The sequence below is a fragment of the Oncorhynchus kisutch genome, linkage group LG6 (genome assembly GCF_002021735.2).
Source record: "Oncorhynchus kisutch isolate 150728-3 linkage group LG6, Okis_V2, whole genome shotgun sequence".
NCBI lineage: Eukaryota > Metazoa > Chordata > Actinopteri > Salmoniformes > Salmonidae > Oncorhynchus > Oncorhynchus kisutch.
Window position 1 is genome coordinate 50,172,994 of NC_034179.2, and position 17,149 is coordinate 50,190,142.

General features: G+C 40.1%; 1 protein-coding gene across 1 annotated transcript; it reads left to right on the forward strand.

The window, feature by feature from the left end:
- The first annotated feature begins 31 nt into the window (after positions 1–31).
- LOC109892946 (GTP-binding protein SAR1a) lies at positions 32–14,522 on the forward strand. Its single transcript, XM_020485872.2, has 7 exons — positions 32–224; positions 9,889–9,964; positions 10,705–10,824; positions 11,906–11,971; positions 12,083–12,186; positions 12,494–12,625; positions 12,919–14,522. Exons 2-7 carry the CDS (start codon positions 9,907–9,909, stop codon positions 13,033–13,035), a joined length of 597 nt encoding a protein of 198 aa, XP_020341461.1. The 5' UTR covers positions 32–224; positions 9,889–9,906; the 3' UTR covers positions 13,036–14,522.
- Positions 14,523–17,149: the final 2,627 nt, after the last annotated feature.

Sequence of the window (17,149 nt, forward strand, 5' to 3'; positions counted from 1 at the left end):
CTTTATTAATATTGTTGTTCCCCTACCGGAAAGATGATTGTGAAACATAAACAGGAAGCGGCTAGGCCTGAGGACAGCCATTACTGTGTCGTGGCTCTGTAACAAAACACGAAGGTATAGAGGAAGAAGCGAATTGCGGACTCTCATTTCACCAGAAGGCCGATTTTCATGATTTTAAGAGAAAACATATTTAGTCAATTGATATACACTTAGATAGCTAACGGGTAAGTGTTTCGCATTAATTATTTCAAATATGTCGTTTGCGCCAGTGAGTTTATTTGAACGTACGGCAACACTGCTTGTTAACGTTAGCTTTACGCTAACGTCATTTGAGCAGGAAGCCTAAAACAAAGTGTGTAGTTTACGGCTGACGTTAGTTAGCTAACGTTTTGTCTTATTTTGAAATATAATGTGGTAACCTTAAATTAGGCCCATTAGTAGTATTTGATTTACTATCTTGAGAAATGTTCTCTAGTTGTAACAAACCGCTTCGCTGTTAACGCCAATACAGCTAACTTTAGTTCTCCCTCCCACTACTAGCTCGATGCTAATGTCTGTAGCTAACTTTGAAAATGACACGTATCTATGAATTCAAATCCACTTAGCTAGCTAGAGGGCCAACCAATCACTATGGCAACTTACGTGTGTATGTCAACGTTGTCGTTAGCTTGATTTGAATGTTAACCAGTTAGCTAAATGAGAAAACCAACTCCTCCTCCGCTGCCAGCTAAACGTAATAATACAATTTGTGACTTTCACAGCTCGCTATCCTTTTAGCTTTGCTTCCAAACGTTAGCTAGCCAACTGGTCATAGTGGTCCTTGCTATATTATTCATCATGGTGATTTTGCACCATCAATTAAACAAATGCCTTAATGTCAGGTAGTTAGCGGATTGTAACGGGATAATGTGATGCTGTTACAGCATTGGTAAGTAAGTTACTGTTCGGCACAACACAGAACTTTCGACCAACCTTAACTTGGCTATACTACAGTATCTTCGTTCTCGATTCGGCTAAACGTGTCAACACCTAGTGGTGTATACACATTGTTGGTTTACGTCATTGAACAAAAAAGGGATTCGTTTTCATAATGAAACATTTCCTACATTCAAACAGGACATATCCAGTAGCGGATAATGGAGCATCACAATAGGCCGTAAAAATCTGATAGCTATGATCACCTTCGAGCTGAAATGTTATTTTTTTGTAGTCAATAAAATCAAACTCAATATGTATTGGTGACATAAGATTCGTTTGAGGTGTGTGAGTTGGTGAATTCTTGTGAGGTGCGGGGTACTTAGGCAATGTTGAACCCAATTACCTTTAAGCCAAAATGTGTATTTTAATTTGAAGTCTGACTCGTTGATACCTTAACAGACATATCCTCTCCTAGTAATGTTAGTCACCAAACTAGAAATAACTAAATCAGTCAAATAACCCCAGATTCTCCTCCATGTTGAATTCTATTGGCCATATATTGACCCCCCCCCCCCCACTTCTTCTAAATGATGATTGATTACATGATTTAATTGATTAGATAGGAGTGAGATCAACAATGTTATGACAACTACTATTAATTAGTGGGCATTTGAGATTAATATGTTTAGTGTCTGGCACTGTGCAATTGTCTTTTGTCTTCTGATTATAACCATGACTGTAAAGCATTTCATATTAGATTGATACCGATTATACTTAAAGCATTAAGGAATGAGAACATGGGAATTATCGTGTGAATAACTCCTGACTATAGGCTGTTTTTAGGCCTGAGGCGAAGCCAAGGGCCGTGTAAAGAGCCCTTAGAGGGGGTGTTATTTTTGATCATTCCTGTGTTCGAGGGCCTTATTGCTTTTATAAAACGCTTGCCAACATGTTCAAAGATTTGATGTTTATGAAAAACATTAGTATATTGAGTAAATTAGTTCTTATTTTATCCTTCCACCATACGATGAAGTAAACAGGAAACCACACACTGCTCTTGATAGTATCACTGATCTTTAATAAGCTTACGTATCGGACTCACGGCCTCCGTCAGAGCTTTTGTGAATTTTTTTGTAATTTGCACCCTTATGTAGACCTAGTCCCACCCACATCCGTTCCACACATCGTAGGGGGTTGGAGGCAAAGGAAAAACTAATAAGTGCTACCAAATATAACAATATGCATTTCATAAATATTACAAAAGTGTATAAATAAGATGTATGAAACACATCTGTAAAACCAATATGAGGACATAGAACGTTTTCATAAGTCATTGAATCATCGTACGAAAAACAGAGTAATCTTAAATGGGCACATAATTCATGTTGAAATTCACAACATTACATACATAGGCATTTCATCATTAAGTCCTTTAGGAAATAATGTCTGGAGGGTGAACATCGTTAATATGAAAAACATTATTATATTGAGTAAATTCATTTTATTTTATCCTTCCACCATACAAAATAGTCTGGGCAAAAGCCAGTCGTTAGTTTACAGATTCTCAAGTTGCTAGCCAAATAGACTGGTTGGTTGTTTATCAACAAAAAGTCTGTCAAAACAAGACATGGTATCAAGAACAAGATGAAACGAGCAACTTATGATTCCCCAAATGGCAGTTTCTTGTCATTCTTGCTAGCAATTTAGCCACCGAGAATCACAACACGCTGACTTCTGCCCCATGGATGCGCTCACGCACATTAGCTGACTATGTCAGGAAAATTATCTATGGGTTGGTCGTTCATTCTATCCATTGTATTTGCAATTGTTGTTATAGTAAACAAATCATTAACATGTAGCTATGCAGGCTAGCTACTTCTCTTTTGCTAGCTTGCCAACTAAAGCTAACACAATCACCTCAAGCAGCCGAAATGACAGCAAGATATGTGCGCTTTAGTTTATTTATAATGAAATATGTCTGGGGCGGCGGCCTAGTGGTTAGAGCGTTGGGCCAGTAACCCGAAAGGTTGCAGGATCGAATCCCCGAGCTGACACGGTAAGAATCTGCCGTTCTGCCCCTGAACAAGGCAGTTAACCCACTGTTCCCCGGTAGGCTGTCATTGTAAGTAAGAATTTGTTCTTAACTGACTTGCCTAGTAAAATGTTTAAATAATTATCCTGATAAATGAATTCACCTGGCCAGAGAAGCTGTCAAAAAAACTGCAACATTGTTCCACAGGTCAGAGAAGCAGACAGCAAGGTTAAGACAATGTTAGCCTAGTAGCATAGAGAAATATTGTCTCAATGCTTCTTTCCAGGGGAGATTAAGTTTATAAATTGACTGGCTGAGATTGTGGTGCCATAACTCTGTGCTGGAGTTATGGTAATCAGCATCCCAAAAACCTGTTTTATAATCTGGATTTATTTATTATATTTTCTTTCCCTCACAAATTTAGTAGCTACGGCTTTTCTAGAGCAATCTGCTCTCACATCAACTTCTGTTAGGGATAGAAAGCTTTGAGCTGATAACAGTGACTTGATTGATCAGTGTTTGTAAGTTATCTCTAGCTGTCATAACCTGTAGGTTATGTTTGAGTTGAATACACTTTCTCCTATTTAAGGGACTCTAGGAAAAAGGTGAGAACACGAGCCAGCTGGCCTGGCAAATAGATCTGTCAGGTAGTCTGATGTCCTACTGGAAGTATATTTTTTTCTATAATCTTAGTGCACTTCCGTTCCTGCACCTCAATGCCCTCTGGCCTTAATATTGAAATATCATACAACATTTTGCAGAGGTGTCACTACTTCTGATTTTTCTTTTGGCTAGGCTAGATACTGATTGATCAATTACATGTTTAAAAGGACTGATGTTCAGGGGAATTAACAGAATGAAGTTGAACATATAACACCATAGAATACTATCTCCATGACGACTACTGCTGTGACTTTTTTGAGCATCCATTGACGTAATCATGTAAAATCAGACTGGTATGATAAATCAGAGGTTGTTTAGCGTAGGGCTCTGCTCTCTTGCTTTGATAGTTGGAAAATACTAGAAGCCGGTGTGGTACATCTCTACCAAATATCCTGGCTTCCCTGCTAAACTGTTCTAGAGTAGGGTATTTACTTGGCTGTGTTTACACAGGCACTCCAATTCATAAATTTTGCCAGTAGATCTTTTGCCTCCACTGGATCACGTCACACACACATCCTCCAACCCACAGTGTGTCAGCAGCAGCCAGGGCAAAGGGGAGAGCTCCTGCTGATGTGTAGTTCAGTTGTATTTGCATGGTCTTGACCTTTGGCTCCCATATACTTTAGCCCTGGAGCTGTTTGCACGTTGCATAACTGGTCACAGGTCGGCCAGCCTGCCGGGCGCATTGTGGTGCACGCTAGACGGGGAGACAGTCTGAGACAAAAGTCACAGTAAAATTACCAGCTCAGCCAGTCAGGCCACTGAGGCCTCTTTTTATTTCAAATATACAGTACCAGTCAAATGTTTGGACACCTACTCATTCAAGGGTTTTTCTTTATTTTTTACTGTTTTCTACATTGTGGAATAATAGTGAAGACTTCAAAACTATGCGTTTGAGCCAACAGTTCTGTATACCACCCTACCGTGTCACAACACAACTGAAGGGATCAAACGCATTAAGAAGGAAATAAATTCCACAAATGTACTTTTAACAAGGCACACCTGTTAATTGAAATGCATTCCAGGTGACTACCTCATGAAGCTGGTTGAGAAATTGCCAAGAGTGTGCAAAGCTGTCATCAAGGCAAATGGTGGCTACTTTGAAGAATCTCAAATATATTTTGATTTAACACTTTTTTTTTTGTTTTTTGCTTACTACATGATTCCATGTAATTATTTAGTTAGGGTGTCTTCACTATTATTGTACAATGTGGAAAATTAGTAAAAAAGAATAACCCTTGAGTAGGTGTGTCCATTTTGACCTTAAAAAAAAAAAAAATATTATATATATATATATATATATATATATTTATATATATATATATTTATATATATATATATTTATATATATATATATATATAAATATATATTTATATATATTTATATATATATATATATTTATATATAAATATATATTTATATATATTTATATATATATATATATAAATATATATATTTATTTATACATAAATACCTCCAGTGAGCACTGAGCAGGAGATTTCTCTAAATATATATATATATATATATGAGAGAAATCTCCTGCTCAGTGCTCACTGGAGGTATTTATGTAGAGGTGTTGGGAGCCTACCTTTTGACTGTGAATGGCATTTTATTTTGCATTACTGAAGCTGCATGCACATAGATGGCCATTGGTTTGTTAGTTTAGTCAAATTGTTAATGTTAAATATTAAGTTTAAAAGGTTCCCTGTGCAGCCTTTCCATGCTAGAATGATTATGACAGAACATTAGGTTTGTATCTTGCATGTATTTTTTAATGTAAAGTACAATTGGCTAATGTTAGCAAACTAAACCTGATTGGGATTATCCATTTACAAAGCCTATGGTCCACATCATCAGGCTCTGAGTCAGTGTCGTTGAGGCCATGTTTATGAGCACGTGCCTTGGCTGTTAGGAAAGAGACTATGAACATTGGTCTGAACTGCCTGTACTTCTGTCCATTGAATCTCACTGGAACAAGATTATACTTCCTGAGGGTTGCCATTGATTGTCATTGTTCTTATCACATGTTGCTAAATCCTTCAGATGAGACTCTCTCCTTGCGACGATGTGACACGCACCGCGTTCCACATGCTGTACTTGGATTGCAGGGATTCTAAAGTCTTGTAGGACCTGGATTCTAGGATGGTTGTTAGTCTACTTTTGGAAACACAAATATAGGCTAATAGACTAATTATGCCATATTACTTTGCCTGTGTCACTGATGCTTCCCCTGGTTCCAGAATTATAATAGATCAGGGATGGGCAATTGGTGGTCCTAATGCCCTCCGATCACAATATTATTTGGGGGAACTCATCATTTTAATGTGTATTCTATTCTAACACTGAACAAGGTGGAATTTTGTTGTGCATCAGCAGTTGTTCTCTTATGTCAGTCACTGACTGTCAGTTAATTAGCCCATGTTGGCTAACATTTTTTAAGATGGCTAAATTTAGTTTAGCGACCATCAATCTAAGGTGATCATGGTTGAATTACCGTTACTCACTCAGATACCATATTTTATTTAACCTTTAGTTTATCAGGGAGTCATACTGACACTAAGGTCTCTTGTGGATGAGGCCTGAATGACATAAATTAAAGAAAATACACGCATCAAAATACAAGTGGGAAAAATAACATGGTCATGAACACATTCATCAATAATAAAGTCCTCAATTATAATTTTGAATTGCACCGAAACATCAAATTTAGGAACATTTTAAATAAGGTGAAGGAAATTAAAAGCTGATTTACCTAACTCGGTAGAGGAATTTCCATAGTTGGCAATCCCTAAGACCGGCTGAGGTAACTTGTATGCTTTTTAATTATGTTCGGTACCGTGGGACTTTTTGTGAAAGGCCTTTATACGCAAGTATGTTTTCATTTATATGTGGACACCCCTTCAAAGTAGTGGATTTGGCTATTTGAATGAAACCTGTTGCTGACAGGAGAATGGCCTTGCTGAAGAGTTCAGTGACTATCAACGTGGCATATTATGCCACCTTTCCAACAAGTCAGTTCATCAAATTTGTGCCCTGCTAGCGCTGTCGCTGTCAATGGCCATCCGTTATCTGACAGTCTGACTGACAAATCTGTTCAGATGCCAGAAGAAAGCTACCTGTCCCAATGCATAGTGCCAACTGTAAAGTTTGGTGGCGGAGGAATAATGGTCTGGGGATGTTTTCCATGGTTCGGTCTAGGCCCCTTAGTTCCAGTGAAGGGAAATCTTAATGTGACACTTTGGCAATTGTTTGGGGAAGGCCCTTTGCTGTTTCAGCATGACAATGCCCCGTGCACAAAGCAAGGTCCATACAGAAATGGTTTGTCAAGATCTGTGTGGAATAACTTGACTGGCCAGCACAGAGCCCTGAGCTCATTCCCATCGAACACCTTTTGGATGAATTGGAACACCGAATGCGAGCCAGGCCGAATTGCCCAACCTCACTTATGCTCTGTGGCTGAATGGAATCAAGTCCCTGCAGCAATGTTCCAACATCTAGTGGAAAGCCTTCCCAGGAGAGTGGAGGTTGTTATAGCAGCAAAGGGGGGACCAACCCCATATTAATGCCATGGTTTTGGAATGAGATGTTGGATGAGCAGGTGTCCACATAATTATTATATATATTTTTAAATATACAAGTTCTATACTGAACAAAAATATAAACACAATTTACAATGAATGAAATCAGTCAATTAATTAGGTCCTAATCTATGGATTTTAAATGACTGGGCAGGGGCATGGGAGGGCGTAGACCCACCCACTTGGGAGCCAGGCACAGACAATCAGAATGAGTTTTCCCGCCCAAAAGGGCCTGGGTTTGTGTGGTCTGAGGCCAGTTGATCGTATTGACAAATTCTCTAAACTGACAGAGGCATCTTATGGTAGAGAAATGAAAATTAAATTATTGGGTATCTGATAGGCTAATTGACATAATTTGAGTCAATTGGAGGTGTACCTGTGAATGTATTTCAAGGCTTACCTTCAAACTCAGTGCCTCTTTGCTTGATATGGGAAAATCAAAAGAAATCAGCCAAGACATCAGGAAAAACATTGTAGACCTCCACAAGTCTGGTTCATCCTTGGGAGCAATTTCCAAGTGCCTGAAGGTACCACGTTCATCTGTACAAACAATAGTATGCAATTATAAACATCATGGGACCACGCAGCTGTCATACCACTCAGGAAGGAGACACATTCTGTCTCCTAGAGATGAATGTACTTTGATGTGAAAAGTGCAAATCAATCCCAGAACAACAGCAAAGGACCTTGTGAAGATGCTGAAGGAAACCGGTACAAAATGATCTATATCCACAGTAAAACAAGTTCCTATATCGACATAACCTGAAAGGCCGCTCAGCAAGGAAGAGGCCACTGCTCCACAACTGCCATTAAAAAAAGCCAGACTACGGTTTGCAACTGCACATGGGGACAAAGATACATACTTTTTGGAGAAATGTTCTCTGGTCTGATGAAACAAAAATATAACTGTTTGGCCATAATGACCATCGTTATGTTTGGAGGAGAAAGGGGGAGGCTTGCAAGCCAAAGAACACCATCCCAACCGGGAAGCACGGGGGTGGCAGCATCATGTTGTGGGGGTGCTTTGCTGCAGGAGGACCTGGTGCACTTCACAAAATAGATAGCAACATGAGGATGGAAAATTATGTGGATATGTTGAAGCAGCATCTCAAGACATCAGTCAGGAAGTTAAAGCTTGGTCGCAAATGGGTCTTCAAAATTGACAATGACCCCAAGCAGACTTCCAAAGTTGTGGCAAAATGGCTTAAGGACAACAAAGTCAAGGTATTGGTGTGGCCATCACAAAGCCCTGACCTCAATCCTATAGAAAATGTGTGGGCAGAACTGAAAAAGCGCGTGCGAGTAAGGAGGCCTACAAACCTGACTCTGTTACACCAGCTCTGTCAGGAGGAATGGGCCAAAATTCACCCAACCTATTGTTGGAAGCTTGTGGAAGGCAACACAAAACATTTGACCTAAGTCAAACCATTTAAAGGCAATGTTACCAAATACTAATTAAATGTATGTAAACTTCTGACCCTCTGGGAATGTGATTAAAGAAATAAAAGCTGAAATAAGTCACTCTCTACTATTATTCTGACATTTCACATTCTTAAAATAAAGTGGTGCTCCTAACTTACCTAGACAGGGAATTTTTACTAGGATTAAATGTCAGGAATTGTGAAACTGAGTTTAAATGTATTTGGCTAAAGTGTAGGTAAACTTCCGACTTCAACTGTATATGGCCACTCCCCCATTCTGTAATATGTTCCATTTACATACATTATAATAATGGTGTCTTATACACTGAGTATACGAAACATTAGGAAGACCTGCTCTTTCCATGACAGATTGACAAGGTGAACGCTATCATTGCTTATTAATCTCGCATGTTAAATCCACTTCAGTCAGTGTAGATAAAGGGGAGCAGATGATTAAAGGATTTTTAAGTCGTGTTACAATTGAGATATGGATTGTGTATGTGTGCCATTCAGAGAATGAATGGGCAAGTCAAAGATTAAAGTGCCTTTTGAACGTGGTAGGGTGGTAGGTGCCAGGCGCACCGGTTTGTGTGTATCATGAACTGCAACACTGCTGGGTTTCAAGCTCAACAGTTTTCCGTGTGTTTCAAGAATGGTTCACCATCCAAAGAACATCTAGCTAACTTGACAACTATTGGACGCATTGGAGTCAACATGGGCCAGCATGCCTGTGTAACGCTTTCGACACCTTGTAGTGTCAATGCTCAATGACTTGAGGCTGTTCTGAGGGCAAAAGGGGCACAACTCGATATTAGGAAGGTGCCCATGACTGATAGATTGTTGATCAACATCTCTTCACTGTTGGGTCATGCCGCATTCAAAACAACTCAAGACAACTGGGAACTCTGAATAAAACAAGCTCAGACTGGGGGGGAAAGTAGTTAACGGTTATCTAACTCGGAATTCCAACTCGGGTACTCGGGCCTCTTTGTCAAGCTTTCCGACAAAGATCACTGATGTCATGATTTGACCATGTATTTTTCCAGAGTTCCCAGTTGTCTTGAAAGCACCAACAATTTTTTTTATTGTTCATCTAAAATGGCTCCTTATTTAAGATTGGGGAAACTGCTCTTGTGTTCTAGCTTCCAGTAGGCCTAGAGCTTAATATTTTTTTGTGTCTAAGAAAGATCAGGGCCAAGTAATTAATCAAACGTTTTAGCATGTACTGTTCTTGCATGCCTGTTGTTCATAGCCTCTGTTCTTGCGGTCTTACAGGATTCACCAGCTCCGGATATGTCCTTCATATTTGATTGGATTTATAGTGGTTTCAGTAGCGTACTGCAGTTTCTAGGTAAGTACTATCTAAACTTTACTTATTACACTTTCAATACTGTCCTCTGAATGGCTTGTATAGGAAGATGGTTTTTAAGCTACTCAGTACTGATATCTTTTCTGTTTATTTCTTGGTTTTCCCAATCGCCACCTGTTCTAAAGAATGCCAACGAGTGTGGTACTGTCTGTCGTTCCTATAAATCCATCTTGTCCCTCTTGTGGTTGAACTTGGTAACTGATTTTGAGTAGTATATGACTAGGCCTAGGTGTTTGACAGTGTGCGTGCCCACTGCCAAGCTACAGTGAAACACAAACAAGAGGCTGCTGCTACAGCTCGCTTTAGCCTCCCTCTCCAGAGCCCTCTAGTTTCTGTGACACTAGCTAGCTCTCATCCCCGAGAGGCGTGGTGACACTCCTGCTTAACTTGTTAAACAGGTAGTGCTGATGTTCCAGTGGTGTGAAGTAATGATGACGGCTAGGCCTCAGACCTCACTCGGATAGAAATGACAAAGCTTGTTCACTATAGGTTATGCATACCTGACATCAAGTCTAAACTTGTTACTTCAACACTTTCAAGTTTGACTTATTTTGTTGCTGAGAAGAGTTTCCAATGATTTGGTTTCATTGTGAATACATTGTTAGGCAAAGGAAAGTCAACAATTATTGACAGGGCAAGGTGATATGAAGTCGCAGCTTCTTCACTTTCAATGTACAAAAACATTTCTGAAATATTTGTTTGATACATTTATTATATTTTAGGACTGTACAAGAAATCGGGCAAGTTAGTATTTCTTGGACTGGACAATGCTGGCAAGACAACGCTACTGCACATGCTCAAAGATGACAGATTGGGACAGCATGTGCCAACTTTACATCCAAGTGAGTAAATCTTTTATAGTCACATTTGTGTAATTTTCCTATAAACGTACCCATCGAGAGCTAAGGAAACAGACAGTTGCTTATGAACAGGCCTAATAGTTCAACAATCAATCCCAAGTATGATCTTCTCCTCAGTGATAATTTCATCAACAAAAATAGTGACTAAAATATTTGTCAAACACCTATTTTTTTAATATTCTTTTTATATAATTTGTGCTAATTGACTAGACTAACTGACTAAATAAATAGACTGACAAAAATATAAATGAAAATGATTTTTTTCCTATCAGTTGACTGAGACGAGACTAACTTCTCTATGACTAAAATCGGACTACTAAGTGGACTGGACAGGAGTTTTTCTGAGAGATTAAGAGCTTTTCAGTGATGAGTACAATTTTTTTGATTTTAGCAGCACAGATGTGCTTCGCAGTTCTGTTCAGCGGTGGGAAGGACGTGCACAGCCTACATCGGCTGGGGAGCAAGCGATGAATATGGGCAGACATGCTCCACTCGGCCTCCGATTAGACACATTGCGTAGGCGACTCTCTTGCTTCCCCATAGCAAACCAGTCACACAATACTTTGCCATCTGGTGATTGCTCCTCTCTCTTGTCTGTCTCTGTGTGTTTTGTATGTGATGTGCATTATCTATGTAGGCTAAAATAGGAATTTACATGACCAGATTTTTCTTATATTTGTCATATTTCTGCTGTTGGGAAGAGAATCTGATGTTATGCAGAAAAATATTGGTAGGACAAGGCTATGGAAGTCAGTGATTTATGTTTACTCTCGGTCATTGAGGCATACACATGTAATGTGACTAAAATGAAAGGGCATTTAGTTTACTAAAATGGCACGCTTTTGACAACTACACAAAATCATAATTCAAATGACAAAAATGTGACAAAATGACTAAGACGACTAAATCCAAAAGAGTGCCAAAATGAACACTGCCCCTCAGATGTTCATAAAAAGCTACCGCTGACTAATTTTACTCTTGTCCTACCCATTTGATGGTTACCCAGTTGACTGAGCTTGTGTAGTAGTTTTCCAATGTAACTATGACCCATTTTACCCACCAGCCTCGGAAGAGCTGACGATTGCTGGCATGACCTTCACCACCTTTGACCTTGGAGGCCATGCACAAGGTATGTATGTGTGACTGTCTGTGTGTGAGAGAACGTCGATCTGTTCCTTTGTGGTTCCCAGCAAAACGGTACTGCACTAATTTATTTTGCTTTGTGCGCGCTTTCAAACAGCTCGCAGAGTGTGGAAAAACTACCTCCCCGCCATCAACGGCATCGTCTTCCTTGTGGATTGCTTGGACATCCCGAGATTGGCCGAGTCCAAAACAGAACTTGATGTGCGTAATCATGGATTTCACAATGACATTGAAAAGGCCCCATGAATGAGATAAATGGGGCTGAAAATGATTTCAACTTAAAAACCCACCGTACATGTTCTATCCAAACAAATGGCCTTTTCATAAGCAGTTCATCAGTTTTGTACGGATTTCTTTGGATATGTGCGACGAAATAATGGTTTCTTTACCGTTTCCAAAGTCGTAACTGCTAAAAGTTTCATGGGTAGATCATGTCTTACATCATGACATGTTTGGTGTGGATTAATGTGATAACTAACCAGACATCTCCGTCTTGTGGTACACACAGGCACTAATGACAGATGAGACCATTGGAAACGTGCCGATCCTGGTCCTTGGCAACAAGATTGACAGACACGAAGCCATCAGCGAGGAGAAACTGCGTGAGCTGTTTGGATTGTATGGACAGACAACGGGCAAGGTGAGGAGATCACTGCACTAACCCACATCTACTGATACTACTGTGCCACCCACTTTTCTTTCCTCACAGTGCAACTACTGAACTGTACAACAAATCACAAGAGTTTCACCCTGTCAGGTCATGTTGGGGAACTCTTGGCCCTAGCAGTAACCAAAGCAATATCCTGTTGAACAGCCTACCTCTAACATAGATATGATTTTTAAAACAAAGGAAGAACAAAAACAGAGCCACAGGTGATTAGAACAACCATGCATTTGAATGATGTTCCCTGATGTTGTTTGTCTGGTCTCCAGGGCAACATTCCCATGAAGGAGTTGAACACGAGACCACTGGAGTTGTTCATGTGCAGCGTGCTGAAGAGGCAGGGCTACGGGGAGGGCTTCCGCTGGCTCTCCCAGTACATCGACTAGAACCCCGGCAGGAGGAGGCGCGACAGGGAGACTCCCCACTTCTACCACCACCGCCACCACACTCAGTCCCATGTTTGGTTTATAAAGTCTGCCTCCACTATCAGAAAAAAACAGTACAACTTGAACCCAATAGACTTTTATTGGTCTCCAGAACATTTTTTGTGTGGCTTTTTTTTCTTCCTTTACTCTCTTTTTCTAAGAATTAACATAGCATTGATTCTGCAGAACCGTTGAAAAAAAATTCTAACTGATGAATCTTTTCTATTTTGTTTCAATCTTTTCACCTCCCCCATGACATCTGTTGGTGTGGTAAATGCATTCTAACTCTAAATCTGTAAATTAATCTAATGGTATAGGCCCACCGTACCCTTCCGACACATTTTGAGCAGTGAGACAGAGCTGAGTAGTTGTACACGTCGCAATACATATTTTTTTAAACTTGAAAGAAAACATGCAGATGTGACTCGTGTTTAAATCATGTTTCATTCATTTTTGTTTCTTCATCCTATATATATTTTTTTACATTATTTCAGTAAACATAGAAAGAAATGTAGACCGCAGTACTCGCCCTTCTGTGGCTCTGTCATACTCTTATAATGCAGAGCCCTGCATTGATCTACGTTAATGTATTGGGGGAAAAGTTAAATTCCTTAAGATGTCACTTAATGGTATTTCAAGATCACATTTCATCAACACTGCAATGACTATTCCCAGGCTCCAAGACATGAGTGTAGGTAGGCCAACGGGTTGTAGGCAGCATGGACCTCTCGTATGGTGTGAGAAGAAGGTAGAAAGGACCAGGGACCACAATGGGAAGGTACATTTTAATTCAGAAGAAGGAAAAGGAAAGTAACTATTGGCTATATAACCATCTCTTTGAGTCTGAGGTTCGAAGTTGAAATTCTTAGCTAGCAGACAAGATCAGAAAGATATTTAACTGTGAATTAAATGATTGAAAATAACATGCAGTAAAAAGTGGTTGGTTTCATGTAACATCTAGTAGTTGTCAATGTTATAAAGCCATTTTACTGATGAGTTCCCTGAGCAGACACGAACAGGATGAATATATTGACCAAGTAAGATATGAGGAGTAGTCCATGAGTGGGAATGGATAGGCATATGAAAACCTATAAGAAAGAATGTACATGCCCACCATAGATTTTTTTTTTTTATAAGCGGTTTCCTTGATCAATGTGCTTTATAAAAAAAAAAACTATTATGCATGCCTTGTTCTTTGATTTTGAATGACCATCTACAGAAGTACAACACGAGGGAGGAAATGCCAAATTACAATGTTAAGAATTGAGTGCTTATCTCAAAACGTGTTTTTTTTCTTTCAGAACCATAATTGAATGGCGCATAATACTTTTTTTTGTTCTGTCCCTTTGCGTCTCTTTAATCTCTCGTATTCCATGAGCTGTTCCGGTAAGAGAGAGACTGTTTGCATCATAAATTGTAATAAATGTTTGCAATGAATAACAGGTTAACAGTGGTCCGTAAACAACAGTTATTTTGGAGTGGCTCGGTCGCTTGACTGTCACTAGAAATGACACCTTCGTTTTCTGGGCTGTCATAATGGAAGTTGACCATTTAAATGGTTAGGGTAGGTAAGGGTTTACGGTGGGGCTGTCCCAAGGATCCCGGAACTAATTGAATCTCACTTTACGTTGTACGAGCAACAAGGGATTGGTGGTTGTAATCGCTAAAATATGTTATTAAAAGTATACATTTCAGAAGCACGCGGAAGAGGGCACTTGTATATGACAAAGAGGTACATGTAAGTTTAATTTTTTTACAAGAATCGACTGATGGTGGCTCGTTGTTGTTGCTAGCAACTTCAGCGTCCAAACTCAACCCCGCCTCGATATAATCGAGTTGAACGTTACTCCGCTGCGGTGTGATTTATGAAAAAGGTTTCTGCCACGTCAACAGTTGTAATTGGCTGAAACAGAATTTATTGCCGGAAATAGACCTTTCGGTCTGGGCTAGAAGGGATACCGATTGTGTTAAAATGGCGTCATAGTCCCGTCTGCTCCACTCGTAGCTTCAGTTGTCTCAGGAATTTTGTAATGACTCATTTACAACGATGGTGGTTAACACTGCTGGTCTTCAGTATTTTACTAGCCTACAAGCTTTTGAAGACCATCTAAACCATTATAAACAGAAGACAAGGACCACATGTATTGTAAACAAAAAGGATACAGCATCTGGACAGAAGGCTGAGGAGTTCGAATTTAATCAAGAAGTAGACAGACGTGTGTGTTATTTAGATTAGCCATAGAGAGTAACTGCTATTCTAACTTGTCATTTGTTTAACACCTCAGATCTCGCATCGTGAAAAAACTTGCATCGAGAACTCATGTTCCCCATGATGGAACAACCTTCCTGGTGTTCGGTAGGAGAACCTACTGTACGCCTGCCACCATGGCAAGGATAAAAATGCGAGTGATAGTAAGAGGGAAACACAAATGGTACGTTAGCTAATGTTTTACAAAGAGGCACAGTAAAGGTGATTATGATTGACTGATGTTGTGAGGAGGGGATGTCGTTCAGGAAGGGAGAGGTGAGAGGTTGAGGCGGGTATGTGTTAGAAAGGGAAGAGAACCACAAGATGCAGGACTCCTTGTTCCCCAAATATCCAAGAAAACAGATGGATACTGGGCTTTCTCCTACAGAGTTCCTCTTTTATGTGAGAGAGTCAGACTTGGTTTCAGTCTTGTAAGTGACGTTACGTACGTAAGCCTTGGACAAATAATCCTCGTCTGAGCATGAACGGCCCATATGGACCCCCCCCCCCCCCCCCCCCCCCCCCCCCCCCCCTGGACAGGACGCTAGTTCCCTAATTCCTTAAAGCTGAGAGCCAAGCAGAGAAGCATCAGGTCCCATTGCACTGGACTGATGAACCATACCACTGACTATTATGGGGGAGTCCCTGGCTTGTAGCACTCAGTGGTGGCATTGGACGGGGCCACATCGTCTCTCGATCCCCCTGTCCCAGTCTCTAGTGTTTATGCTGCAATAGTTTTTATTTGCCTAGGGTCCATGGTCAGCTTGTCTCATCTGGTGTACTGTACTGTGTCTTATCTGATGTACATAAGTATGCTCCCAGTAGCCCCCTTTTGTCCTTTTCTACATCTAATAACTCCTGGACATGCCTGGCCCTACACCTACCTGGACATGCTGCTGATCCTGGACTGTGGCCGAGGACCCCTAGCTCCTCCCCTGGGTGTGTCTAGCCCTAGCTCCTCCCCCCTCCACTGGGTCTGCCTACCCCTAATGAGATTGAGATTATTCCAGAATACAATCATAATGAAGATTGTTTTCTGTGATTATCTACGGTACATTTGGTGTGGTTTGTCAGAACATGAGGCCGAAGAGAAAAAAACTCACAAAAACCCAGACACTGGGAACAAGGTAAAGTAAAAAAAACAAAGGAACATCAGTGAGCGTTAACACACACGCTAAATATCAAAACACATCCAAACATACAAAACAATGGCAAACACTCTAGGAGAGGAGACAGTAGACAGAAGAGAAAATGGAAGGGAGAGGAGACGGTAGAGAGGGGAGGGGAGGAGACAAGACGGTAGGGAGGGAAGGTTAGATGAAGAGAAAAAAAGGGAGAGCAGACGGTAGAGGGGAGAGGATAGGGTTCAACTTTATGTTAGGAGAGTGAGGGTTCCACTTTTTTTTAAAGTTCTGCATATTTGCTGTATTTTGTGTTTTTAATAGAAAAAATAAGAATAAATTAAATCTAAGCAACCAATGACTTTCTTTTTGGCATCTCTCATGCCATATTCCTGATGCTAGAGTTATAGTTAATGCTATTCCATTACTTCAGTTCCATTGCTGTAGTTTCTGTAGTCTGGTGGCCAGTTAGTAAATGAAAAGAAAGAATAAGACAATATTTCCATTCTTCACATCACGGACTGGTAGAGCTGGGACACCAGGTTGGTGCAATAATAATCAAGTAGAACAGAAAAACTACTCAAACTCTACATGGACCTCTAACCACTGTCCTCTTAAGTTCCACAAGGGCAAAATTACTAGCTGATAACACTAATAAATATATTTTTTATTGAACCTTTATTTAACTAGGCAAGTCAATTACGAA

What these genes read in the sequence shown, in the direction of transcription:
- LOC109892946 (XM_020485872.2), top strand. Translation starts at nt 9,907, where the DNA reads ATGTCCTTCATATTTGATTGGATTTATAGTGGTTTCAGTAGCGTACTG. An exon ending in TAGCGTACTGCAGTTTCTAG is followed by an intron (nt 9,965 to 10,704) that starts GTAAGTACTATC and finishes ATTATATTTTAG; the next exon opens with GACTGTACAAGAAATCGGGC. An exon ending in ATGGACAGACAACGGGCAAG is followed by an intron (nt 12,626 to 12,918) that starts GTGAGGAGATCA and finishes TCTGGTCTCCAG; the next exon opens with GGCAACATTCCCATGAAGGA.